The 27,367-nt window shown below is 40.0% G+C and overlaps 1 protein-coding gene and 1 long non-coding RNA gene across 3 annotated transcripts; one reads left to right on the plus strand and one right to left on the minus strand.

Annotated features, from left to right (window-relative positions):
* Positions 1-45: 45 nt before the first annotated feature.
* tbx21 (T-box transcription factor 21) lies at positions 46-27,367 on the minus strand. Its single transcript, XM_037755529.1, has 6 exons — positions 26,590-27,367; positions 12,397-12,551; positions 7,209-7,330; positions 6,776-6,934; positions 5,164-5,225; positions 46-4,890 (listed from the first exon to the last, which is right to left on the minus strand). Exons 1-6 carry the CDS (start codon positions 27,081-27,083, stop codon positions 4,077-4,079), a joined length of 1,806 nt encoding a protein of 601 aa, XP_037611457.1. The 5' UTR covers positions 27,084-27,367; the 3' UTR covers positions 46-4,076.
* LOC119479674 lies at positions 9,953-11,107 on the plus strand. 2 transcript variants are annotated; one of them, XR_005204735.1, is made up of 2 exons: positions 9,953-10,489; positions 10,953-11,107. It is a non-coding gene; the product is annotated as an uncharacterized LOC119479674 (long non-coding RNA). The 2 variants fall into 2 exon arrangements; XR_005204734.1 differs by having other exon boundaries at positions 9,968-10,481.

The following is a 27,367-nucleotide window of genomic DNA, read 5'->3' on the forward strand; positions in this document are numbered from 1 at the left end:
ATGTGTAAGCTTTAATTTCATGAATAAAAAAACAACAATACAATACACAATTATGCCACTTTTTTTTAATAAATAACAATTTTCCTCATTCAGAAATCTTCATGTCTTATTTTTGCAATTTATAAGCTCTTATTGAAAGAGTCAAAGGAGGATTTAATTCTCCTTCGACATAAACAGTGCACATGGATCACACACAAAAAAAAAAAAGTAACATGCTTGAGCTTGTCTGGTCTCCCTTCTTCACTCTATTTCTTTATTATACAGTAAAATCTCTGGAAATACAGTTCCCACACAGTCTTATTCCTTTAAGGGGAAATGTGTGTTCAAAGGGAAACACAGACTCATGGGAAACGGAGGTATTAAAGGTTAAAGGATCAGGGATTGACTGATTGTAATAGCTGAGATATCCAGCAGGGGGCGTTCCTGAGGCGTCTGAAAAGCATTTCTTCTGCTGTGAGATCTTGCACCCGTAGGTGCAGGAGTGAACCACGTACAAACAAACCACAGCACATTAAAAATAAATAACTGACATCGTCCACAGGCCAGTGATCACATTAAACTTAGCTCTCATTGTTTTTTTTTTGCAATGCCGTCTTTTAAATTCTAATTTACTTTCTATCTTAATTGCACTTGAAACAAGAATTGTCCATCGTATCATCATTTCCTCTGACGGATGTCAACATAAACATTAAATAGTACATCTTTTGGAAATGTTACAACATCATACAATATATCCCTTCTGTTTTCAGCATGAAATTAACACTTCATTGCCATTTTTTGTTATTTAAATGTTCAGGTAAAGGACTGAGCTGTCACACAGTTTGTCCTTTTTGCACCAACATCATCGTTAAGACCATTTTGCCGAGTGAAAAAATGTCAGGAGTCCAATCCTCCAACACAACCCTTTAATTATTCAACAGACAGCAAAACAAAAGCTGGAAAGTTGTCTAATTATTTGGATTTTTTTTTTCACATTTTTTCCAATTCAGTTAACGGTTTCTGTTTTAATTTCCCAACATGAAACGTCCTCTAAAGGTCCTCTCCCCACTGCCTCCACGCTGACTTCTTAATTAGCCTTTTTGCTGGCCTGATCTCGTCAAATTTAAATATACTGAGTCTAAAAACACTCCAACCAGTAAAACACCCACTGGTCCCTAAAACCCCCCGAATTCTGTGAAGAAATCCCGACAGACGTGACCTCAGTGACTTCATATGAGATGTTTGGTTGCGGCAAATTGATATGTGCTTTGATCAAATTTTTTTACTTTGAATAGTTTTGGGAAATATGCTTATATTCACTTTTTTTGCTGAGAGTTAGATGAAAAGTTTTCTGTTTGTACAATAAAAATGGAAATAAAGCAAGGATGTTAGCTTAGCTTAGCACAAAGACTGTAAACAGAGGGAAACAGCTAGCCTGGCTCTGTCCGAAGCACCTCTAAACTCACTACTTATAACTTGTTTGTTTAATCTGTACAAGTGTGAAAATGACAATTTGTGCTTTCATGATAGCTTATGTGTATTTCTTGATGAGCTATGGCTAATTTTAGGCATTTCAATTTCATCACCTCCCTCAGAAAAGACTAAAGTAACCGTGTTCTGCACAGAGCGAGTGCCTGTCTGTCGCCTCCAGTGTTGTCCGAGGCCATTAGCACACCTGGTGAGGAATGAGGAGCAGATCTCTGATCAGCGCCGACTGCTGGCCTCACTCTTCATTTCTGTCACCGAGGCCGGGAGCCGGGACTCTTGTCAGCCTGGTGTCACGACATGATAGGCCCGAAGACCAGGGGGGAAATTCAGAGTGTCTGTCTGGTCACTTTGTGCTTCCTGTTTATGGTGGCGGTCTGAGGGTGACAGTGCCTCGTCTGTTTACCTGTACAGGTGCATGTAGCCTTTGTGATTGACCCACTTTTTTACAGCACTGTTGCTCCGCTGCTACTGTGCGTGTTCGGGAAAACCTGCAGCACCAAGAATATTAAGATGTTGAGCTGAAGTGATGGCGGGAAATTGACTGTAGTCTAATCTGAATACTGCTATGTCCAGTGGGTGCATTCAGTTTGTGTGTGTGCTATTAAGCTTTCACACTTCCCTCTGCCAATACTGTTTTCCAGTTACGTCGTTATCAATGCTGGTATTGATCGTGGGTTTTATGTGTGTGTGTGTGGTGACAGGAGCGTTTTCACATCCACTGACTGCAGCAGGGAGGTTATAATGAAGCCTTTTTTCACTCTATCGGAGCGTCCAGCCAGCCCGTTCTCATTCCCATGGCGTCAAATACAGACGTTTTGTCACTTCCCTTGGCGTGTGATACCGACGCACAGTGCACCCTTTAGCGTCTGTATGTGACGCACCGCGCTTTCAAGTAACTCCAATGTAAACCCATCGGCGTCAATATTAAATGCTCAGAGAAAGTGGTGGGGAAGTGTGGTGGACGGGTCCAACAAACACAGGGCTTTCATCCAGGAGGACGCTGTTCGTATACTGCTGTTCGTATCCCGTGTGAAACCAACAACGTGTTGTCTTTGTGGTCACAACGATAAGTTTCACTTTCACTTCACCACCGTAGTTAAGTTTCACTTCCTCTTTACAAACGTAGTAATTTTATGCCAAACCATGATGTTTTTTTTCCTAAACTTAACTAAGTGGCCCGCCGCCGCTTGTATCCAGTTCAGCCTTACAGATAGGGTGAGGAGCTCAGACACCGGGAGGGAGCTCGGAGTAGAGCCGCTGCTCCTTCGCGTCGAAAGAGGCCTGCTGAGGTGGTCCGTGCCTCCTGGACGCCTGGAGAGATTATATATCTGGTCTGGCCTGAGAAAGCCTCGGGGGTCCCCCAGGAAGAGCTGGAAAACGCTGCTGGGGAGAGTGAGGTCTGGAATTCCCCGCTAAGCCTGCTGCTGCCCCGCGACCCGGTGGTTTCATTTGAATTCACACCTTTAACCACATGTTTACTGTGACCGTAGTGGAGCCGGGTGGCCCAGCGTGTTAAAAAGTGACGCCAAGGGGACCTGACAAAGCGCCAGTATGTGACGAGTTGGGATGTGATCGTGTTGGTACAGCTGGCTTTGCTACATGTCATCATTACAAATACATGCTCATGTATTTTAAATGACCTCAAAGCTGATGCTATATTGAGCTACCAATGAAGCTTTATGATATGAACATCTGTTAGTGAGGTCTGAGGGGAGATTTCATCGTATTAACCAGCATTTTAATGTTAACCGTCTCTGTGTTTGGGACATATAGTGCAAGGATTTAATCCCATTACAGTGCAAACAGAAATAGATTTGCAAACCCCCACATGGGCAGCAGGTTAGTATGAAATGTAAATTGTAATCCCAGATTGAAAGTTCATAGGAACTTCACAGATATAAACTCTTCTTCTTACACCTGTGAGATATGTTGGATTGTCTCCAGTTGCTATTTCTGCTGTTGGTTGCTGAGTTACTGGTTGTCCTCGCTGGGTTGAATTAGATTAGCGGTAGAACATGTGCTTGTTAAACCGTCTTAACCTCCTGACATCAGTTCACTCTGGCCTCGGCATCGTCGGCCTGCAGCGCTCCTTTAACGCCACCGGTGGGCGCTGCACTAAACCTCTTGGGCCAGATTTGACTGTGTGTGTGAAATGTGATTTCTGCTCCGAATCATCAGGGGGAAAATGACCGTGAGCATATTGTGAGAGTATGTGTGAAAGGTTGAGGGTGAGAAGGAAGAGACAGACAGAGACAAAGACGGAGTGTTTGATGCAGAAAGAACAGACAGAATCCCTGCAGGCGTCTGTCAGCAGGCAGATATGCAGATCCAGATGTTTCAAAGGCTTAAAGTCACAGGTCTGTTTGTCTGTATGGTGTTTATATGACTCGAGGGCAGATCTCCAGTCACATCCACTTCTGTTCAACTCTAAACTTTGACAGTAACCTTGGAAGTTGCTGTAATCGTTTGACACTTTGAGAAGGGGGCTTTATAGAGAGGCTGGCCACACTGTGACGTTCTGGTGTGTGGTTCTGGTTCTGTTCCAGCCCTTAACTGGACAGACTGATGCATGTTCATGAGGGCGGTATGGAAAGACGCTGTAAGAGACTTCAGTGGGTGTAATAACCATAATAGTCTGCATCGCTGTCCTTCTCGCAGACCTCTCCACTGCGCGGAGGCGGGGAGTTTTCAGTGCTGGACGTATACGGCGACACCCTCCTCTTCTTGTTGTCCCCCACGCCGCCCTCAAACAGGCCCGAGTCGGCTGAGGTTGCTGATTTCACAGAGGGGGGTTCGAGCCAGGGGTCCTCTACCACCACCTCCACAGTGTCTTTGGGTTTTTCCTGCAGCAAGGGCGGCTGCAGCGGCTCTAGGAGCGAGGGCGCGTGCAGCCGAGGGTTGCCAGGTGACGTGGAAGAAGAGGAGGAGGATGAAGAGGATGATATGGGTCGAAACCAGCCCAGACTGGGGCCAGGTTTGCTCGGGTGGCTGAGGTACTGAGGAGTGGGCCGGCTGGTGGTCCAGCCCGCTGAGGTGGCTCCTGATACGGACACGCTGGTAGACGCAAAAGGGTGATCTGGGTAGTAGCTGAGGGCATGGTGAGCGGACGTCTGCAAGGGGAAGGGCTTGTAGAACCCGTTTCCAGAGAAGTCCCCTTCGTAGGAGGAAGTGAAGTCAAGCCGGTTGGCGGCCACACCCTGCTGGGGCGGTAGGTACCAGCGGCTGTGAGGACCGGGGCTGGAGGACGGGTCTTTGTGCTGCTGGCCCATGCCGATGGCATCGCGGCTGAAGAAGCGTCCCTGGGGCAAGGGGCTCATGTACTGCTCAGAGAGGTAGCCTTGGGGGTAGCAGCTCCCTGGCAGCAGCTGCTGGCTCTCTGTCGGGGAGGGGGTGAGGCGATCAGAGTCGGGAGGAGCGTACAGCCTAGGCAGGAGGGGAAGAGAAGAGAGTGTGAGAAGAGAAAAAAAACAGAAGAAGGTGTTATTTCCTGCCCAAACCTCAAACTCAAATCTATCAACCATCTCACAGCCCCTCACACCCTCTCACTGCAGCATGCTCGAGCAGCGCAGTCATTGCATCTATTCCAATATCCAGCAATAATACACGCTCACTATTTAACGTGAGAAAATCAAATGTTCTCTCTAACAGGAGAGGATTTACTGTAGTTTCTTTTTACAAATAAAATAATTCACTTACGTGTCGTAATTGTCGCGGAAACCTTTGGCGAAGGGGTTGTGGTCTATTTTCAGCTGAGTGATCTGTGTAAGGAATAGGAGGAGGGCAATGAGAGAACGTGGGCACACGAAACAGAGAAGGAGCGAGCAACCACGTAAGAGAAACAAGAGAGGAGGTCACTGACTAATAATTAATGAGCATTACATGCAATTTGTTCTCTTGTTGTTGGAAAGAATTCATCTTTAGCACCATAGAGTGGGCACACACACAAACACACACATATATACTGTATATATATATAATGATGGACTAAACATGCAAACAGAGCGAGTGTGTTTGGATTCTTCTGAACTCTTCTTCCACAATGTATTCAAACAGCTGTTATAGATATACTATATAGAGCACAGAGTGAGCTGCGGTACTCAGGTCAGCTGAGGTGAGGTGACTCTTAGTTGAACTTGTATAGTAACTCACGTTAACACTTACAGTAGATGGTAGGGATGTAAATTAGTGTGTGTGCATTTTTGATGCACGCTGCATGCATAAACCAGAAAGCTTCTATCTGAAGCATGAATCATTGAAGTCAAGACCTCATTAAGATGCTGGATAAGAGATGCTCTTATGAAATCAGTAGTTCTTAAATTTAAATTAATCAAAGTAACAGATCCCTACTCGTTAGTGCAAAATGTGATAAAAATACCAATCCGTTCTCATTCCCAGGGCGACAAATACCGCCGCACTAGGCACCCTTTAGTGACGGTATGAGACGCACCGGGCTTTCCATTAACTATAATGTTTTCCCATCCGCGTCAATATTAAACGCTCAGAGAAAGTGCTGTGGTGACGTAGTTTAAAGAGCGAAAGAGACAGACTCAGGGCGGTCGGGTCCAACAGACACAAAGCTTTCATCCAGGATACCGCTATTTATGTCCTGGCCTTGCGTTAACTTTCACTTTCACTTTAAAATCAGCTGTTCATTCGTGTCCCGTGTTCACAACGTCAAGTCACGTTTGCACTGTAAAAACGGAGTCATTTTAAGTCTAACCATGTTGTTTTTTTCCTAAACCTAACTGAAGCTGTGCGGCACGATTTTAGCCCGTTTATGGCTCGAATTTTGAGCCGCACGACTCATTTTAGAGTCAGACCGAATTTCAGCTTTGTTGGGCGTCATTTGCCATGCAGTGTACGGAGGGGACTGAGACAATGTGAGCTCTCAGGTCGTGGCTGAAGATCGGACCGTACAGTGTGAGCACATAAATCGTGAGCTTTTGCTTTACATCACAAACGATCTACTCGTACAGTAGGAGCAGGAAGTACATAATAACATTTCTAAAATCGTGTATGCCCAGCTTTAGTGGTTTTGTTGCCTAACCTTAAGCAAGTGTTTTTGGTTAATTCACAACATTAAACATGTGTTTACTACGACCGAAAAGTGACGCCGAGGGGTCTGACAAAGCGTCAGTATGTGACGAGTTGAGGGATGAGAATGTGTTGAAAATATGGACTTCAAAACATAATTTCTACTTTCTTCTCAGGCTTTTCCCAAGTCGGAGTTTAATAATAATAATAAAAAAACTGAGTTGAGGTTGACTATAATTTGCAGAGAAACATTCCTGTGAATGATGCGACTTACGTCTGCGTTCTGATAAGCGGTGACGGCGATGAACTGAGTCTCCGGGAAGATGAAGGTCTGAGCTTTGGATGAGAGGAAGGGATCCTCGGAGCCGTCCTCCTTCACCTCCACGATGTGAAGACGAGGCTGGTACTTATGGAGCGACTGGAGCACGATCATCTGGAGAGAAGAGAGACAGGTATGTTTCACACTTACAGAAAATAATCAGACAGGAAATGCGATGGCAGAGAGACTTGATGTTTGGCTGGAATCAAACCGGAGCATCTTGGAGCACTTTTCCACAATAGTTAATAAGTTAATTAGCTAATAAGTTAATTTTGAGTTGGCCTATGTCAGAAACATGATGCACTGAATGCATGCAAAGCAGTGGTTTCAGAAGCTCTTAATATGATGCCCGGATACAGGAAAGACAACAGGAAACAGGAAGCGGTACCTGTGCCACATTATTGGTGCTGCCCTTGTTGTTGGTGAGCTTGAGTTTGCTGAAAGACACTTCTTGTCTCATCCAGTGAGCTCCTGTGTTGGGAGAGTCGGGGTGCATGTACATCCTGTTCCCTGTAAGAACAGAAGCACATCATGAAGAACCTGGAAAACTACTAAAACCAGAATTATTTACACTTTAAGTCACTTGAATCTAACATCAACAATATCTGCAAAACCTGCGCGTTCATTCAAATGTTTGTGCATATTTGAATGTATCATCCACAATAATGTTCAAATGAATCTTTCTGCTCCTTTTTTAGATAAGAAGAGAAAATACCAGTTTAGTTTATTAACTGTCCTTCTTGTGAGATTCATTGCATTTTCTTTGCAACTAACGGGGGTGGAAGAAGTACTCAGATATTTTACTTAAAGGAACAGTGTGCAACATTTTAGGGGATCTATTAGCAGAAATGGAATATAATATTTATAACTATGTTTTCTTTAGTGTATAATAACCTGAAACTAAGAATCGTTGTGTTTTCGTTAGCTTAGAATGAGCCGTTTATATTTACATAGGGAGCGGATCCTCTTCACGGAGTCCGCCATGTTTCTACAGTAGCCCAGAACAGACAAAACCAAACACGGACTCTAGTGAGAGACATTAGCGTTTTTACGTCACCAACACGCTTGTGAAACTGCGGTAACGTGAGCCGCAGAGTGTAAAACCGTGGTACCGCCAGCCGCCGTCTGTCTTCTGTTATTATTGTGAGGATGGCCTCTGAGTTGCACTCGGCGGCTCACGTTACCGCAGTCTTGGAAAGGGAGGAGTGAGCGGAGGGGTACTCTGTTGGTTGCAATCTGCAACCAAGCCACAAGATGCCACTAAATACACACACACACACACACACACTGTGCCGTTACGTAAATGTATGAAAGTATTAGCATCAAAATGTACTTAAAGTACAAATAGTAGAAGTACTATTATACAGAATAATTCATATATATATGTTATTGGATCATAATTATTGATGCATTAATGTGCTCATCACTTTAATGTTGCAGCTGGTTAAGTTGGATCTCATTCATTAATTTATATATTTCATATTTATTTTATTATTGTGAATTTCGTCTTTATCCATAATAATACATCATCATTTATTTTATTATATTTTGTACTAATAATCTGCAAAGTAAATAAAGGTATCAAATAATTGTAGTGGAGAAGAAAGTACAATATCTGGAGTAGAAGTATAAAGTAGCAGAAAATGGAAATACTCAAGTAAAGTAGTAAAGTATCGCAAAATTGTATTTAAGTACAGTACTTGCACAGTGAATGTACTTAGTTACTTTACACCACTGGCAACTAACGCGTCACAGTGCAAGCAGTAAAATATATAAACCACAGTACATTCAACAGCTGTAGATATTGTGGATGTTACTGATAATATTTGTTCAAAACAATAAATCACTTTTATGTGGCGGTCAAGTGGGAGGTGAGAAGCTGCTGTAAAAAAAAATCATATTTAACCTAAAGAAAAAAAAAAAAAAATGTGGTTGAAGTGAACGACTGCTTTCAGCCAACAGGAACGATATTTGTTTCCATCCCTTTTATATTCGATGTGTTCTTATTGCAGGATACAATCTCAGCGCCATGATTTTTCACAGCATTCACCACAACGACCTGTTAACCTTCTACGAGCGCACCACATAAGTGCACTATTAAATCTAATTGAGTAAAGTTGTTTCACCACAGTTTCCACAACTGTAGCACATCAGCAGTCACCTTTCCACAACACCTGGCACATGTGTGACAACACCTAGCATTTATATTATTGTGGTTAGTCTATCATCAATCACACACTAAATATCGTCTTGGTTGACTTGCTGTTGTGTTTTTTTTTTTACTCTCTGAGGTGTGAACAGGAAGAATAATAATGAACAGAGGTGATAATAGTGAATGGAGGAAGAGAGAACAGGGAGGAGTAAAAACCTAATCCATGTTCTTTTAAGAAACTGAAAGTCAAATCCAATGTAGTCTATACATAAGAACCCAATTTAGTGACCAATTTGAACACTTAATGTGAGTTCCAATAGAAAAAAAAGCAATAACAAGATATTTCTGGACACCACAGATGATGGCAAAGTGGAGCCAAACCAGTTCAGACATGTTCGAAAGAAAATGTTAGTAGTCAGACTAAAATGTTCAGCTAATGTCTAAAGTTATAACGATTGTAAAGACGTGTTCAGTTCCCTTAAAGACGTCTTCCTTCATGATATACCCAACGATCCCAATGCAGCCCTTCACATGTCCCGTTCCAAGACGCTTCGAGGGATGCTATTAAAACCACGTATCTCCAAAATGTCAACATGACAATGCATTTTTTTTTAGATAATCCAATATGTTCATAAATAATTTATTTGGTTAAAGAAATAAAAGACCCGTAAAGAAACAGTTAAACCTTCAGTGTGACTGCAAAATCAAAAAATTGGAGATACAGGATTTTCATCGAAACTACAGCCCGACTGATATTAGATTTTGTAGACTGATATCAACATTTAAAAGCTTAAAAAAATGCAGATTATAATATATAGGCTGATATTATTTTTCAATTTAAAGAAACAACATTGATACAAATCCTGTAGATTTGTTTTTTAAGCAATAATGCGACTAAGATACACTCTGAGATGAACATTTTAAAGTTGACAACAAACCTAGTTTGGTATTTCTCTCCCGCATTTCTTGTCACTTATCGGCCGACATATACACCGATGCTGATTAATCTGCAATAAGCTAATATGGGTCGATATATCAGTCTAGTTCTTGTTGAAATCTGATCCTCCCTCATACAACATCAACAAGTCAACTTTATGAGATAGAGCAGATAACATCTGCACTAGGGCACCTAAAAAGCCAAACTTTGATGCAATGAGGTTATTGAATCCGTCCTACACGCTCTTAAACTCCTTCCAAGCCCAACATCTTCTCATGATATCCACTTCTTTTCTGCAGCTCTGTCCTTCCCTTCACCCCCCTCTGCATTGCCATTCTCCATCCATCCACCAGATGCCCTCAGACTTTCCCACCTGTCACCTGACTGCCCCGCCCACCTGCCCACCTGTTTCCACTTCCCCTCATCAGCCCTGCAGTAGCCAGCCCATTTCCTCCTGCTCCCAGCCATATGAATCTGATCTGTTCCTGCTTCTTGATCCTGACCTGCTCACCTGTCGTGCCCCTGTGGAATTTCTTTAACTGTCTGGACATCAGCCATCCTGTTGCCAACCTGTAAGCCTGTGAGTAAGTTTCCCTTCATCCTACCTGCTTGCCTGTGTTTGAGTCTTCCTCCCTATAGGACTAATCGTGTCACCTACATGCATACAGTCAATAATCCCCCCTTATATGTTACTTCATATATATTGGGTTCTTTGAATTGTTTTTATGGATTTATAGCTGTCTAAAAACTGACGTGTGAATGTGAAAATGTGTTCAAATTGTACTGTACACAGACTGAAAAAAAAAAGAAATGTAAGAAACCTAAAACACATTAACGTCCTGTGAATTTAGGAGTGCTGCTATAAATATTCTGTTTGATAAAACTAATAGAATCTACTGTAAACTGTAATAAATGTAATTTTAGATGTTTCTCTTGGACATGAATAAGCTCCATCGTTAATCAGAAGTGAAGCCAATCTGTCTTTAAAGGAATACTTCACCCACTAATCTAGACTTTCTGTACTGTTTACTCGCTCCCTGCAGAACGACAGATGAAACTTCAGCAAAACAAATATCACATGAACGTCCACAGAAACCTCACAGACAGACTAGATGTGCATCATGATGCATGTCTTGGTTTCTCTACTGTATGCATTTAGGTTTGCTAAGTAAACCACTTCCTCAAGCTTTCCCATGTTGCACGTGTTGAGTCTCCGGCTCATTGACCGAACCAGGTTTTATTCTCATCAGCTTTGGTTCGATCATCTATTTTGTGTCAGTATTTGTTATTGGAAGCTCCAGAAAGATGAGCATGGACTTTATTGTCTATCATTTATGGCTGCTGGTGGTGAGTGATTATCATTTTTGGGAGAACTTAAGTATTTTGAAAAAGATGGAGAAACATTCTGATTCAATTTTGCATGTTTGTGGTTCCAAATAGCAGAAACAGGTGACAGAAAAACTTACAAATGTAATTCCATGTGATGTTAATAAGAACTGCATGCTCAGCTAATCATCACTTCAAATGAAGAAATACCAAATGAAAGAGGAAAAAGACGTCAGATCTTTTACTAAAGTAAAAGTAGCGATAACACAGTGAAGATATACTTTTATTCCACATTTTACTTTAGTAAAAGTACACAAGTATTAGCACTGATATGTATATATATATATATATATATATATATATATATATATATATATATATATATATATATATATATATATATAAAGATTCAAAAGTACAATATTAAAAGTACCAAAAGTAAAAGTTCTCATTATGTAAGATGGCTTATTTCATAATAATATATCATATTATTGGATTATAATTATTGATGCATTAATGGTTACATTACTTTAATGTTGCAGCTGGTAAAAGTGGAGCTAATTTTAACTACTTTATATAATTTATTATTATATATAAATAATTGATTTGTTTATATTTTGTCTTAATAAAATCTTTTTAAAAATGTAGTAGAGTAAAAAGTACAATATTTGCCTCCAAAATGTAGTAACATAAATGGAAAGTACTTCAAAATACTAACTCAAATTCCTCAAACTGTATGTGAAAAAACTACTGAGTTACTTTCTGCCACTGCTCTCTAGTATTTTCTTAATATGGTTACATTTAGTTTAGTTTAATTTTTACTAATAAAACATGTCTACTGCAGCTTTTAAATCATATTTGAAAGTAATTTTCGAAAACCCACTGCAGCACTCTCTAGTTGGGTTTTATCCATTTTTATCCATCTGCAACCGCTTATCCCGTTAGGGGTCGCGGGGGGGCTGGAGCCGATCCCAGCCGACATTGGGCGAAGGCAGGGTACACCCTGGACAGGTCGCCAGTCCATCGCAGGGTAGTTGGGTTTTAGTGTATTTTAATTAAAATAATTATATTTTCTGATCCTGGAAATGTTTCCTATCATAAAGACAGCAGCAATGGAAAATATGTGTTATGTATTATTTTGTGTTATGAGTTAAAGTGTACCTGGCATGTTGCCCTCCGCTTTCCCACACTGGACCCACTTGCCGCCCTGGTACCTCCAGTGGTGCTGATCCGCCAGAACTACGTCCACATACACGTTATAGTGGGCAGACGGATCCAGAAGGCTGATGTTGAAGCTCAGGAAGGGGAACATCCTCCTGGATAAACACACAGGGGGAAAATATGATTAATCCAACATCCTTTTGTCCACATACATCTATATTTTTGGGGGATTTTTCTAAAGAAAAACATCGTTAAGCTGTAATTTGCATGCCAAAACATTTTGCATTGACTTTTTGTGTTGCCTCAAAAATGTAGATTAAGTTGACAGTTGTTAAACGCAGTACAACTGGTTTAAAATAGCTGTACTAAAAATGTGAATAGATGAGGAACAGACTTTGATGCTCAAAGTATTTGTGAATTTATGGGGATAAAAAATGCATGTACTACCAGGAGGATTTGACCTACTATAATTGTAGAATTTTTTTTACTAGCATAAATTATTATTGATGAATTAAAAAAGAAAAATTAAAGAAATACAAATTATATAAAAGCAAAGAGAACCACGATGTTAAAACTGTGACAATGGTATGTGCAGTGGTGAATACTCTTTTATGAGAACTTGTCCTAGCCTGCAGTGGCTGAATTGTGAATTGAAAAACTGTCATGTCCATTTTCAAAGGGGTCTCTTGACCTCTGACCTCCAGATGTGTGAATGTAAATGAGTTTTATGGGTACCCACGAGTCTCCCCTTTTACAGACATGCCCACTTTATGATAATCACATGCAGTTTGGGGCAAGTCATAGTCAAGTCAGCACACTGACACACTGACAGCTGTTGTTGCCTGTTGGGCTGCAGTTTGCCATGTTATGATTTGAGCATATTGTTTTATGCTAAATGCAGTACCTGTGAGGGTTTCTGGGCAATATCTGTCGTTGTTTTGTGTTGTTAATTGATTTCCAATAATAAATATATACATACATTTGCATAAAGCAGCATGTCTGTCCACTCCCATGTATTATTAAAGTATTAAATACTTGACAAATCTCCCCTCAAGATGCATTTTGAACAGATAAAAAATGTGTGATTAATCATGTTTAAATATTTGAATTGATTGACAGCCCTAGTTTCATTACAATACATACACATTTCCACAGTTAGCAAATTAATGTATATTTGGTTAATTAAAACTTTTTAGGTAGCTTTTGAATCAAAATTGTGCACAACTATAATATTGCATTTATGCTCCAAAACAAAATTAAAATATGAATCTGTTGGTCTACAGACTAATTTGCATAATGAGAAGAAATACGAAGGCATTTTCAGCGCTGTTTTCTCAGCGTTACGCCGCGGGTGTTTAGGGGTTCACACCTAGACGAATATCGGAAGTGCCAGTATAGCATACCAGCCTATTTAAGGCACTACTAGTCTGACACATTTCTCACAGTGATCTCCTGTAAATCACTGAGCTTCGTTGGTCCTTATTTGTGCACCTGATGGTTCAGCAGTCTCCCTCCCCCCCCCCCCCCCAACCCACTGTACATACTGTAGGTGAATATTTAATACTGCTGTTAATAAAAGATGCCCCCAGAAGCTGCTCCTGATTGCTGCAGCTTTACATGTTGAACTTAGTCGAGGCTTCAGTGAGACGAGGTAACCGGGAGGTCAGGGCGTCCCCGGGCGCCACGGCGGCCCCGAGAAGGAGAGGAGAGGTTACACCGAGAGAGAGTAAAGACACACAGATAGAAGACATGGACACTGAGAACACACAACCTCAGACACTTGTGACGGTCTACTTATTCATGAATACACTGAATATGTAGTGTTGATAGAGAAGCACTTAGTGCTGCAGGATTACTGAGGCTGAGGCATCTTGCAATAGTTTGACATTTTGGAAATACGCTGGACGATAACACCAAAAGTGTTATCACAATATGTTTTCATATTGATGGATGTTGATAATTGTCATGATATAGCTGTATATTTAATTGGGCTGTCAGTGGATTCAAATAGTTCATCGTTATTAATTGCATGATTGTCTATAGTTAATCGCAAAAATATGCTGTTTTATGCAAATGTATGTTTATTTTTATTATTGGAAATCAATTAACAACACAAAACAATGACAGATATTGTCCAGAAACCCTCACAGGTACTGCATTTAGCATTGTGGGCATGTCTGTAAAGGGGACACTCGTGGGTACCCATAGAACCCGTTTTCATTCATATATCTAGAGGTCAGAGGTCAAGGGACCCCTTTGTAGATGGCCATGCCAGTTTTTCCTCACCAAACTTTTGCATAAATTTGGAGCGTTATTTAACCTCCTTGGCGACAAGCTAGTATGACATGGTTGATACCGATGGATTCCTTAAGTTGTCCAGTTTCATATGATACCAGTATCTTCACTCTAGCTTTAAAACTGAGCCGCTACGACCTAAAAATCACAAGTTGTGTTAATGCGTTAAAGAAATTAGTGCCGTTAACACAAATTTGCTTTAACGCATTTTTATTGTGTAAACTTTGCAAGCCCTAATATTTAATAATATTACTGTTTTAAAGAAACCAGAAGGTTAACTTTGGTTTATACAATTATTTATTATCAGAGCTGGTAACTTCCAGTTTAGCTGTACGCTTACTAGAATGGGGATAAAATAGTTCAATCGTGCGGCTTCTAGACTTTCTAAATGTAATCAGACTGAATTGATGTAATTCTGATAGTGAAACGAGTCATTTCACGGTGGTTGTGACGCTCAAAACAGTTTCTCCACCGTTTTCCAGCTGCAGCTGTAGACTACGACAGAGACGTATTGGCTGGTTGTCTGGTGTGTTTGTAGGTAGAGCAAAACAAATTCATAAATAAAGATAAATCTCATAAATGTATCATGGAAGATTTTATCATGAACATTTTAGAGATGGTTTTATTGCCCAGCCCGAGCTGAGAGGATTGATAATTAATGTCATGTGTTTGAACCTACATTGACTTCTGGGTCTATATGAGGCCTCCAGTGCAGCTAGTTGGTGTTAATAAATCAGGGCAACATGTTTGACTTTTGGCCCAGCTGGTTTACTCTGGCTAATAGCACCTGAGGCTATGGAGCATTTGTAATGAGTGATCAGCATCCAGCACTACCCTCCTCCATCCCTGTGATCCGTTCAGTGTGAGTTTCACATTATTAAACTACACGTCCTGTCTGCAGGATGTTTGCAGCACAACTGCTTGTTTTTAAATTCAAGTTGAATAAGTTAAATGTTTTAATACAAATGCATTGAAAGAGTTGAGATGGAAGTGATGATTGTGTTTCGGCTTAAATTAGTCACTGTAAAGACTGAGTGCAAAGACTGTACATGAAAAGCTTCCAATTCAAAAACGCCCTCTTCTTTCTTTTCTCAGACGTGTGGTTGTGGGTGGAACAAAATAGATAAGATCTACAATGTCTAAAGTGTTTGATCTGCTGATGCTCTTCTTGGTCAAAAAAACAAGGGTTGGACTTCTAATAATAATTCAGTCTGAAACATGTTAAAGGTCCTACGTGCAGGTTGAGCTGTTTAGGCAAAGTAGAAGAACGGTTCTCTCGTCTGGATGGAGATTGATCTCATTTATATTCAGCGTGTCCTCCCTGAAGCAGTTTGGTCATTTAGTGGTGTAAAAGCTAGTGAGTTGTGTAAAGAGGCGATGCGTTCGAGGCTACCGACAGCAGGCTAGCGGCGTCTTTTGTTGATGAGGATTTGTTTTGTGTGTGTGTACATGCATGTTTGTACAGCGATGACACAAGTGCATTGACACATGCTGTTATAATGGATCAGTTTAGTCTTTATCTCTACAAGAGCCTGGCTGGTTATCAAACCTCAATACGTCTTTTGTGGCGACTAAAATGCATCAGTAGCGCAAATCAAAAAAAGTTGGCATTGAACGTCTGGTTGTATTCATAATCTTTCTACTTGATTTACCTGATTTAAATAAAGCTTTTGCCAATTTTAGACTATTTTATCTAGGTAAAGTTCCTTTTTTCTGCTCTTTGTTTTTAGACAACATTTAAAGGACCAGTGTGAAACATTTCAGGGGATCTATTATCAGAAATTGAATATAATAGTCATAACTATGTTTTCATTAGTGTATAATCGACTGAAACTAAGAATCACTTTGTTAGCTTACAATGAGTCCTTCATATCTACTTAGGGAGCGGGTCGTCTTCACGGAGTTCACCATGTTTCTACAGTAGCCCAGAACAGACAAACTAAACACTGACTCTAGAGAGAGACTTTCATGTTTTTACATTATGACCACCGTAGTTCTCCGACACACAAGACATTCAACCAGGAGACCACTGTTCGTGTCCCGTGTGAAACTAAAACGTTGACTTATTTGGTCACTTCAGTCATTAGTCACTCATTAGTACTGTCAGTCCTGCTAGTGTTATGAGTCAATAGTCACATTAAATCTGTAGTCTCATGAAGTCGCTAGAAGAGCGACTGTGTTGCAGATGTCATATTGCAGCCTGTTCACATGAAGAGGCGTATAAATGCCACGATAATGCGCAAGTCATTTAGCGTGCAATAAGCACGCCTTTATTGAGTTTCACATGTCATTTGTACGCCATGTGACCTGTACAGACTGTAATGTAAATGCATCTGCATATAAATGCTACAGAAAGAGTTAGTTAGACTTCCGACTCAAAATAATTTATCCAGAGCCCACCTATGACCTATTGGCTGGTTGTCCAGTGGTTTTGTAGGCAGAGGAAAACAGATTAAAAAATGACTACATCAAAAATATATCTCATAAATTTATCATCGTCGTCATGGACTGTTAACCAGGAGACTCGTGTTCGAGACCGTTGTTGACTGGTGTTTTGTAAGTTACGTTGGTGACGTTTGTTTTCTGTAGTTGTGTTATGTTGTTTCCGTACATATTTGACTTAATTTACGTGCTTTTTTTTTTTTTTTTAAGCCCAACCATGACATTTTCCCTTATCCTATTTAAGTGGTTTTCTTGCCTGAACATAACTGCGTATGTTTGCGTGGCGTACAATGACACACGAAAAGGCTAAAATGTGTACTCATGACACGCAGACTGGCCGTGTAATGTTGTGTTACTTAAAGGCCTTCCCGTGAGACCAGGTTGCGTGTTCTCATATATTAACACTGCTATGTTTATTAAAAAACTATCTAATAAAATAAAATACTTTGGTTTATTGACTTGAAGAAATTTGATTGCAAATGTCAACATATGCTCTCAACATAAGTTTGTCTTATGCATACTCCTAAAAAGCCCAACGTGTCAGACTTTTTGTGAAGGAAGTTTCACTTGGTCAAATATATTCTGGATTGTGTCTTTGAATGACGGCTCTTTATGCATGTGGACTGAACACACACACACACACACACACACACACACACACACACACGGTGGTAAGACAAAACCCTGCCATGAGTGCTCCCACTCGGGTCTTTCTGGCTACATGGCGAGTCCAGTTTAACAATCAATCATAGTTCTCGCTGAAACCGAATCGTGGCAGCAGCTCTTTAGTGGCTCTTAGAGAACAGGTGAAAGGGCTCTTCTTCCACTGCAGCGTTTTAATACAACTGAAAACAGAAACTGTTCGGCATATAAAAACAAATCAACCCACCTACGCTGAGCGAGATCTAGAAAGTAGATTTTGCTCCACTGATATTGTCGATTCACTTATACAAAGCCTTTTATAGGAAATCACAACTTTGCAGTGGGGGAAACCATAGAAAACACAACACAGAAGGGTATTTGCATGTGTGGGCGGCACTCAGGGCTTCATGTACAGAGTTCAGAGAGCTGAAAAACACAAAACACATAATGGCGTGCAGTTATTGCCAGTGTGGTGGCTGCGTGGTAGTGAGACATACAGTAGCTTTCTGGCTAGTTTGACACACATTTTTATTGTTGCATGAATACTTTGCTTCAACACCAGAGGGAATCAAACCCGCAGCTCTACCAGACAGACTCCCTAACCGAGCTGCCACTCTGATTCACTGGAAACCTTGACAGTAACGCCAACCGGCCGGCCGGACGGCTGGCTGGCTGGCGCTCCCTCCGCCTGATCCAGGTGTATACGCACATGAATACTCATAATGGTAGTCTCCTCTTCAGACTAAATACCAATGAAAGAGTGTGGTGAACCAGCCAGTAATACAGAGACGGTACTACTGGTGGTGACATTTAAGAAATCAAAATAAACTGTGTGGATGTTGGGGAGAGAGAGAGAGGAATGGGGGAGGGTTGGGTAGACAGAGGAGGGGAAACCGCGGGGGGGAAACGGAGGTTAGAGATAGGAAAAGGAAAGAGCAGGGGGTGGAGCGAAGGGAGGGAGGGGTGGAGGGTTTGTCCTGGGGAAGCACGTTAGAAGCAGGAGAAGAGGAACTAGATATTCACCAGGGAGAGGACTTTTCTACATGAGCGCACCCGCTGATTCATCCGGACAGGAGTTCAGGTCCAGTTTTTGTCACCGTGCGTACGCTTGATCGTCTGTGACGAAAACATGCCAGTCTACAGCTGCTGCCGGACACAAGCACTCTTTAACACAGACGCTCTTGTGTTGACTTATTGCAGAGGAATTCAGTGTCTAGATATGTTGAAATTTATAATTTGCAGGGCAGTCTGATGACATCTGATAGTGTTGATTGCATGCTTCATACCTCACAAAGGATATGACTATATTTTTCTTATCAACAAATCTGATTAGAAGACCAAAAACCAACTACTTGTTAATCCGTTTCTCAACACTTTCAGACTTCCCCACAATGTGTATGACACATCAAGGCCCCCGATTAGACTGTTATCCGGCCATTAAATATGCGTTATCAGTCACTAGATGCCCATAGATGTGGGTCATAGTAGAGGCCTACTACGTTATAAAAGTGAAACATAAAAGCAACATGTTCTATCATGTTGTGAAACTGAATGAAACGTCCCATTTTGAACATAAACAAAAAGGCTTTTTTAGGTTTAGGCAACAAAACTACAACTTCTTTAGGTTTAAGAAAAAAACCCAGTTAGGTTTAGGCAATAAAACTACAACTTCTGTAGGTTTAGGAAACAAAACTACAACTTCTTCAGGTTTAGGAAACAAATTTACAACTTCTTTAGATTTAGGAAACAAAACTACAACTTCTTAAGGTTTAGGAAACAAAACTACAACTTCTTTAGATTTAGGAAACAAAACTACAACTTCTTTAGGTTTAGGAAACAAAACTACAACTTCTTCAGGTTTAGGAAACAAATCTACGACGTCTTTAGGATTAGGCAAAAAAAACCAGTTATGTTTAGACAATAAAACTACAACTTCTTTAGGTTTAGGCAATAAAACTACAACTTCTTTAGGTTTAGGCAAAAAAAAACAGGCAGGTTTAGGCAATAAAATTACAACTTCTTTAGGTGTAGGCAACAAAACTACCTAGTTAGGTTTAGGAAAAGATCGTGGTTTGGGTTAAAATAACTATAACTTCTGATTTCACACGGGATACGAACGCCGGCCTCCTGGGCGAAAGTCCGGTATTTTTTTTACCCAACTACGCAGAGTTTGTCGCTCTTTATACTTCCTGGTTCACGGTTACGTGGATTACATACAAACTGATTTTGTGTGATATATACAAATAACAGTGCATTACTTTTCGTAGGTATAGCTACGAATGATGTATGAGAACAGCCTGAACAATGAGGCTCATTGATGTGTTTTTAGTTTGTGGACAACAATGGAGCTCTATGGCACAGTGATACACACACACTACTTGTTAGTAGATGCATTAACTGTTAGTTTTGGTCTTTTCATGAGATTTGTTGACAAAAAAACTTGCGTGAGAAAACTGGCTTCATATTCGGTATCTAAATAATCACACACCAAATTAGCAGACTATTGTTTCAGTCCTCTCAGCCTCAGAGGTTTTATTAACCTTTCAGAAACCAAATATAAAGAGAAACTGGTGATAAAATACCATCGTTGAGGCCAGCGGGGATTAGCCTGTGGCTCATACAGCGGTGGATCTCTTCTCATTTATTAGAAGAGGTTATTTACACGAGAAGAGGAAGGACACGTAGCTATCAGAATAAATTGGCACTAGATGTTTCTGCGAAAAGCTGCACAGGCACACATAAACAGCTGAACAGGAAGTGACAAGTCATACTGTCAAAACCTTGAAATGGTCCCACTTCTGCTTTTAGACACACACACAGAAGGATAATTAATATACCGCCAAACATTTATTAAAACGACGTCTTGTGATAAGAAATTTGAATTCTTAAATTAGTTCTCTGACATGTTTAACATGACATTGTACTGAAACGTCTCAACAGAGAGGACGCCCACTCTAATTTCCTTCATGATGTGAAGTGATAATTTCCAAAAAATGACATACTGTACCTACTTTGGAAAGAAACTTGACTATTCAATGAGTATAAATATAGTTCAAGTTCAAGTTTAAGACCTTTATTTGCATTTGGTTTTGCCGCAGAAGCAATAACAACAACAGCTCAACACATAAGATAATAAAAAACACAAGTAAATACTACAAACACCTAAATACAGGTATAAAAAAGGTGAATCCTTGAAGTACAAACATGTTAAAGTTAGGACTAAGCGGATGCAGTCCATTTAAAAATACTATATTCTTATTTAAATGATGTACTGATATACATTTTAAGAGAATAAAAGTGCTAATATATGTTGTAGAAGAGCAGAAACTTAGAATTCCCCCATTAATGTTGATTGATCTGCTTTTCTTTCTAAATTCTACTCATAGCAGAACTTCGTAATAACCGTTCTTGGGAGCAAAATAAATCAAAGGATTGTTTCCTTTCTGAAAAAACTACCGCACATCATCAGACTGATACAGTTTGGACTCAGCGGAGCAGAGAGAGCAGAGGAGCATGATTCCTCTAAAGTCCGAAGTGTTGCTCTGCATTATTTCCCTGAAAAGGTGTTCATGTGGTGAGAACCTAATTCGGTCTTATCTCTTTCCTAGAACTCAGATGATCATGCAGAACTTTGTTGGCATGACTTGTGAGTTATTAATAATCTACATTTAGCTCAAATAGAGCTGTCCAAGTTAACGTGCGTTAACCCAAATTTGTTTTAACGCCACTAATTTCATTCACGCAACTTGTGATTTTTAGGTTGTAGTGGGCTCAGTTTTAAAGAAACTGAAACTAGAAAACCTAATGAATCCATCGGTACCAACCATGTCATACTAGCTTGTTGCAAAGGAGGCTAAAAAACGCTCCAAACTTACGCTAAATTTTGCCAAGGAAAAACTGTCATGTCCATTTTCAAAGGGGTCCTTTGACCTCTGACCTCCAGATATGTGAGTGTAAATGGGTTCTATGGGTACCCACAAGTCTCCCCTTTACAGACATGCCCACTTTATGATAATCACATGCAGTTTGGGGTCATAGTCAAGTCAGCACACTGACACACTGACAGCTGTTGTTGCCTGTTGGGCTGCAGTTTGCCATGTTATGATTTGAGCATACTGTTTAATGCTAAATGCAGTACCTGTGAGGGTTTCTGGATAATATCTGTCATTGTTTTGTGTTGTTAATTGATTTCCAATAATAAATATATACATACATTTGCATAAAGCAGCATATTTGCCGACTCCCATGTTGATAAGAGTATTAAATACTTGACAAATCTCCCTTTTAAGGTACATTTTGAGGGGATAAAAAATGTGAGATTAATCGTGATTAACTATTTGAAGTGATTGACAGCCCTGATTCAATTGTAATTTCCAGAAAAAAGTCCCTTTTTAAATAAATGTGCTTCTTAGAAACCACTGTAGGGAAAAGTTTGACTCATATCTCCACTGAGCACAGCCCAGGTGTAGGATCAGAACTTTGGTCGAACAGATGAAAAAGCTTCACTTTCTCTTTTCAGTTTTAGTCACTTGATTTCCTTTTTCACTATGTCAGAAAAATCCCATTATTTTTGCATCTTTCTGCTGTTTTTCTGTCTTCATTTGTTCGACCTCTCGGACAGAAAGTGATGCTGTGTTTATGTCGACGTTGACTCCTCGCTGTGTGCAACAGCCTCAATGAACTTTGCCTCGGAGTCTAAAACACAGTAGGGCCTGAAATGGCTTCAACTAGTGTGGTGATCTGAATTTAGCTCACGAGATGTGCAGATGAATTCGCCCCCCCCCCCCCCCCACCTCCCCTTTGCTACAGGCCATCTCTAAGATTTCAAAGCCCAGGTGTGGTACATGAGCAAAACTTCTGAGAGATCAGTGAGGCTGTGCAGCGCAGGCTGAAGAAAGAGAGATCTAGTCTTTTACTTCCTGAACTTCAAAGGTGCCTCACCTCCTCAGCGTGGCCATCTGAAGGCTCGCTGGTGTTTGACCCTTCTCTCTACTCTCCTCTGGAGCTTCTTTCACCTCCCGATACCTGGGTTTTGATTAACATTGCACACCCTCAGACTTCTCTCTAAAATCACAGCAACATTATTATAGGAGCCTGAACCCAAGATGAAAATTTAAGAAGGATTTCACCTCTGATATTGAAAACTTTTGTACTGCTCCTCTGCTGAACTCCTCCGAAGATGTTGCAGTAGTTTTTGTTATATTTAAAAAAAAAAAAAAAAAGAAGTCTTCATCACTTATTGTGCTGCAGTTCTGCATGTGAGCGAGCGAGTTGAGATAAAAGAGAAAGAGTATGTTGAAATTTTGGTAACATGAGGTTTGTGGTTTTTGCACAACATGAAAATGTCTTCTTTTTGTCACATGGAAGGATAACACCTCCGCACCCAGTTCACCCATCCTCTTCTTACTGCAGCTAGTTTTTACACTTTAGTGCAGAAAAGTCTCACAAGTGTGTTTGAGGATAGCGGTGTATTAAAAAGAAATTGTCAAATTTTAATAATTATATGAGAGCAAACTGCCAGGATTAATGTCAAATGACACACAGACACTTGGAGAAAAAAATTTGAAACACCATAAACGCTTTGCGTTCAGCTTGGACAAACACTCACACACAGCATCTACACATGCACACCCTTAAATTTCTAATAAATGTGCTTTATGCAATATAAAAATAATCAATATTAATAATATTTTTGATGCAATAAGGCGAAGCATGGAAACACAGCCTTATTGCATTTTTTTTCAAGACTTCAAAGAAGCAAAAGTGTAATTTAACTGCACTCAGAATATATAATATATATATAATATAACAGCAGGTGAACCTAAACAGAGAGTAAATAAACCATGCAGGTCAGAGGGGAATATTTTTCAAGATTTTAACTTGCAGCTGATAAATTTAAATTATTGTTCTAAATCTGTGAACCATTCTGGTTTTAAAACTAGAAAGACACAAAACAAATATGTAAAAATAAGTTTTAAATATGAGCTTATTTCAATTTAAAATTAAAATAAAATAAATGTGTGGCTGCCAGACAGAGTGAGGTGTAAATATCAGTGTCCTATTCTGTGACAGCGCACTTGTTTTCTGCTCATGAGAAACCTCTGGCCTGAAACCTTCTGTCAAACACAAGTGTCGCGTATTAGTGAATTAATGCTCATCGACGTGACTGTGTGTTAATGCTCGGTGACCCAGAAGAGGAGCCAGCAGCAGCAGCAGCTCCTCTCTCCTCTCCTCTCCTCTCCTCTCCTCTCCTCTCCTCTCCTCTCCTCTCCGATCTCTATCTCACTATCATCCTCTCTTCAGTCACCTACTCGAGATATAACTGAGGTTAAACTATGAAAAAGTTTCTCCTTTTTAAAAGCCCTCTTTCAGTCTGAGCAGATAAGATATGTAAGAATATTTGGCACTGATTTTAGATTTTGTGGAGCTTATTAACTATTTAAATCACAAGAAAGTGAGTGTTTAACAGATATCTGACGAGAAATAAATGACTTTTCATAGGAAGAGTTATTAGTTATTGTAGCAAAGTGCCTCAAGGGAGTAAGAAGTAATAATAAAGTGTTTTATCACCACAAAAGATGTAATATTTAATTGATTTGCCTCTTTTTTAGGGTTAAATTCCTGCTGCGTTAAAGTGAAAGGACCCCTGTGACTTTAGAGGTCAAGCTGAGGTGTCAAAATGTTTTCCATCAGCTCAGCCTGCAACTGATATTACCTCCACTTCATAATGTCTCTGCCTCATGAAAAATGTTTTGCCCTAAGCTTTTTTTATTTTTTACAAAAAGAAATAACAAAAAATATTGGAGTTTACTGAGAGAAATGTTTATTAGGACCATTTTAAATGAAATATTTTAAATTCTGCAGCACCGTTCTTGAGAAGCATTTCAAATAAATCACTGTAAGTAGAATAACTCATAAATTCACAGTCTAATTATGACTCAGCTCTGACCAATTTTGTGCAAAAGCAGCTAAGCGTAACATTCTGCTAAACCTGTTCAGGAGCATTCTCATCAACTAATAACACCTCCGTCACCTGACGATGTGATGTGGTGTTGCAGGTGATGATGACTGCAAAATAAAGATGAGTAAACTCTGACCTCTAATCGGTTATCACCACCAGGCAGCATGACACAATGTTGTATTTAGTTCTCAGAAAAAAAACTGTTTCAAGTTTAAATTGTAAGTTAAGATAAGACTGACAAATATGACAAATACGACAAATGTCATATTAAATCACTCTATTTCCTCATTCACAACATCTCTTACTAAAAGGCAGGAAAAGGGTATTCAATATAGGTTCTATACACAAATATACTATGAACTGTGCTTATCTTTGACCTGTTAAAATCTCTTATTGTTTGGTACTTGCAGCTGTGGTTGTCTGTGCAGAGAATTGAATTAAGAGTATTTAAGGAGCAGATTGTAATGTGCATGCTGTAGTTGTCTCTGTGCACTCATTGTTGTCTTAATTTCTGCATCTATGTTTTAAATTTCTAGATGGTATTAATGCATGTGCATCATTTTCTACTGCAGCTAAAATATAATGCTTCTGTAAAGTGTTTGCTGGTGTTGACTAACATGTTCTTTTTTAATGTAAAAGAAAGGTGAAAAACAGCTATATAATGTATCTTTAAACAGTAAATTAACTGTAAAATACTGTGAAATTAATAAAAAAAAACAGTATTTTTCATTAACAGTACAAAGCTGTAAATATCAGCCACAGTATAATAATGTTAATTTTACAGTAACATAAAGGCAACCCTGCTGCCATCAGGTCTTTACTGTTATTCTACTGGGAAATTCTTAACAGTGTACACAAATATACTATGAACTGTGCTCCTCTTTGACCTGTTAAAATCTATTATTGCTTGGTACCTTTTTAAGTAGAAAGTGCATAAAACCAAAAAAAGACAGCTGTGCTTAATTTGCAGCTTCAACTCTGAGTTCTTTTAAAAACTTTCCTGTTTGCTGCTGCTGCCTTTTATTAAACCAGATGATGATCTTATATACTGCACTAGAGCTTTTACTCTTGTGTGTTATATTCTATTTTAGCTTCTATCCTAGCTTTTATTTTTATTTTCTAATCTTTAATGTGTTTATAACTGTTTTAATTATGTCTTGATGTTCTTTTGCACGTTGTCGCAATGTTCTTGATTGTTTATGTAAAGCACTTTGAATTGCTGAAATGTGCTATACTAATAAAGCTGCCTTGCCTTGCCTTACACAACATATATATTTATTTATATATATATTTTTCACCCTTATCAGCAGCTGTAACCCCATAATAGTCTTCAACTGTGCAATACTCTGCTTTATTCTGGCATTAAAACTGCATTTATTTATACTGTACATTTAATCTAATATTCTTATTTATTTACACTATTCTTGCATTTTTACACACTTAATGATAGATCCTATTTTTCAGCATTAAAATATATTGTTGCTGAAATGTGCTCTACAAATAAAGCTGCCTTGCCTAGAAAGTGCGTAAAACCAAAAGGACACCTGTGCGTAATTTGTTATTTCTTTCCCAAAATCGGACCTTAAGAGAGGACAACCAGCTTTTTGTTAGAGTGGAAGAGTTGTTGTTGAGTTTGTGTGTCAGTCTTACACTTTGAATTGCCCTGTTGTTGATATGTGCTCTACAGATAAAGCTGCCTTGCCTAGAAAGTGCGTAAAACCAAAAAGACAGCTGTGCGTAAATTGTTATTTCTTTCCCAAAATCTTATTGTGTTTGTGAAAATAAGAAAACCCAATAAACATATTAGGGGGGAAAAAGAGTGGAAAAATAAGTGCGTTGTGTGTCAGTCTTACCTGCCCTGTTTGGTGATGATCATCTCGGTTTGGAACTTGTGGAACTTGGCCCATAGCGGGTAGTTATTGAGGAGCGCCTGCGTCTTGCCGCACACCTGTAGGCCAGGTAAAGGGTAGAGAGGTGGTCGCTGGTAGCCGTGCTGGAAGCTCACCGGGTAACTCTCCGGTGAAGGAGAGTACAAGTCTTTACCAGCCGGAGGAAACCCGTCTCCTCCTCCTCCAGCAGCCGTCTGGATGTAACCCTGCCCGGCTGCTCCACTGAGGCTCTGTGCGTAAAACCTGCCGGTCTGCGCTCCGTATCCTCCTCCAGTCTGGTCCTGGTGGTGGTGGTACTGCAGAGCCAGAGAGTCCTGTCCGCCTGGAACAGAGTCCGGGTAGTAAAACCTGGCGTCCTGAATCCCCATTTTAAACTCTGCTAGATCCCTCTTTCCGAAAGTTTGCGTTTCAGTCCCATTCAACATGCTGAGGTGGAGGTTGCCACCTAAACCGCCCATCTGCAGACGCGCTCCTGCACTGCGTCTGTGCGTAATGGCATAAGTCTCCACTCCTGCGTCCAGCTCAATAACAGCATGTAGAATAAAATTAAATTAAAAAAAAGTCACCACAGTGTTGTCCTCACCTCTCACTCACATGTCACTTTGAAGCTTCTAATTTCAGATCTAAAAAAAATCCCCCAGACTGTTTATCTATAAACTTTTTTATTATACTCGAGCAGCTGATTGTCTTATTTCTGACGTGCGTAGATGCTGTGTGTTCTGACACACGCTCAGTTTTTCTA

Source organism: Sebastes umbrosus, chromosome 20 (assembly GCF_015220745.1).
Source record: "Sebastes umbrosus isolate fSebUmb1 chromosome 20, fSebUmb1.pri, whole genome shotgun sequence".
NCBI lineage: Eukaryota > Metazoa > Chordata > Actinopteri > Perciformes > Sebastidae > Sebastes > Sebastes umbrosus.

What these genes read in the sequence shown, in the direction of transcription:
- tbx21 (XM_037755529.1), bottom strand. Translation starts at nt 27,083, where the DNA reads ATGGGCGGTTTAGGTGGCAACCTCCACCTCAGCATGTTGAATGGGACT. An exon ending in ATCATCACCAAACAGGGCAG is followed by an intron (nt 12,552 to 26,589) that starts GTAAGACTGACA and finishes GTGTTTATCCAG; the next exon opens with GAGGATGTTCCCCTTCCTGA. An exon ending in TTCCGCGACAATTACGACAC is followed by an intron (nt 4,891 to 5,163) that starts GTAAGTGAATTA and finishes CCTCCTGCCTAG; the next exon opens with GCTGTACGCTCCTCCCGACT.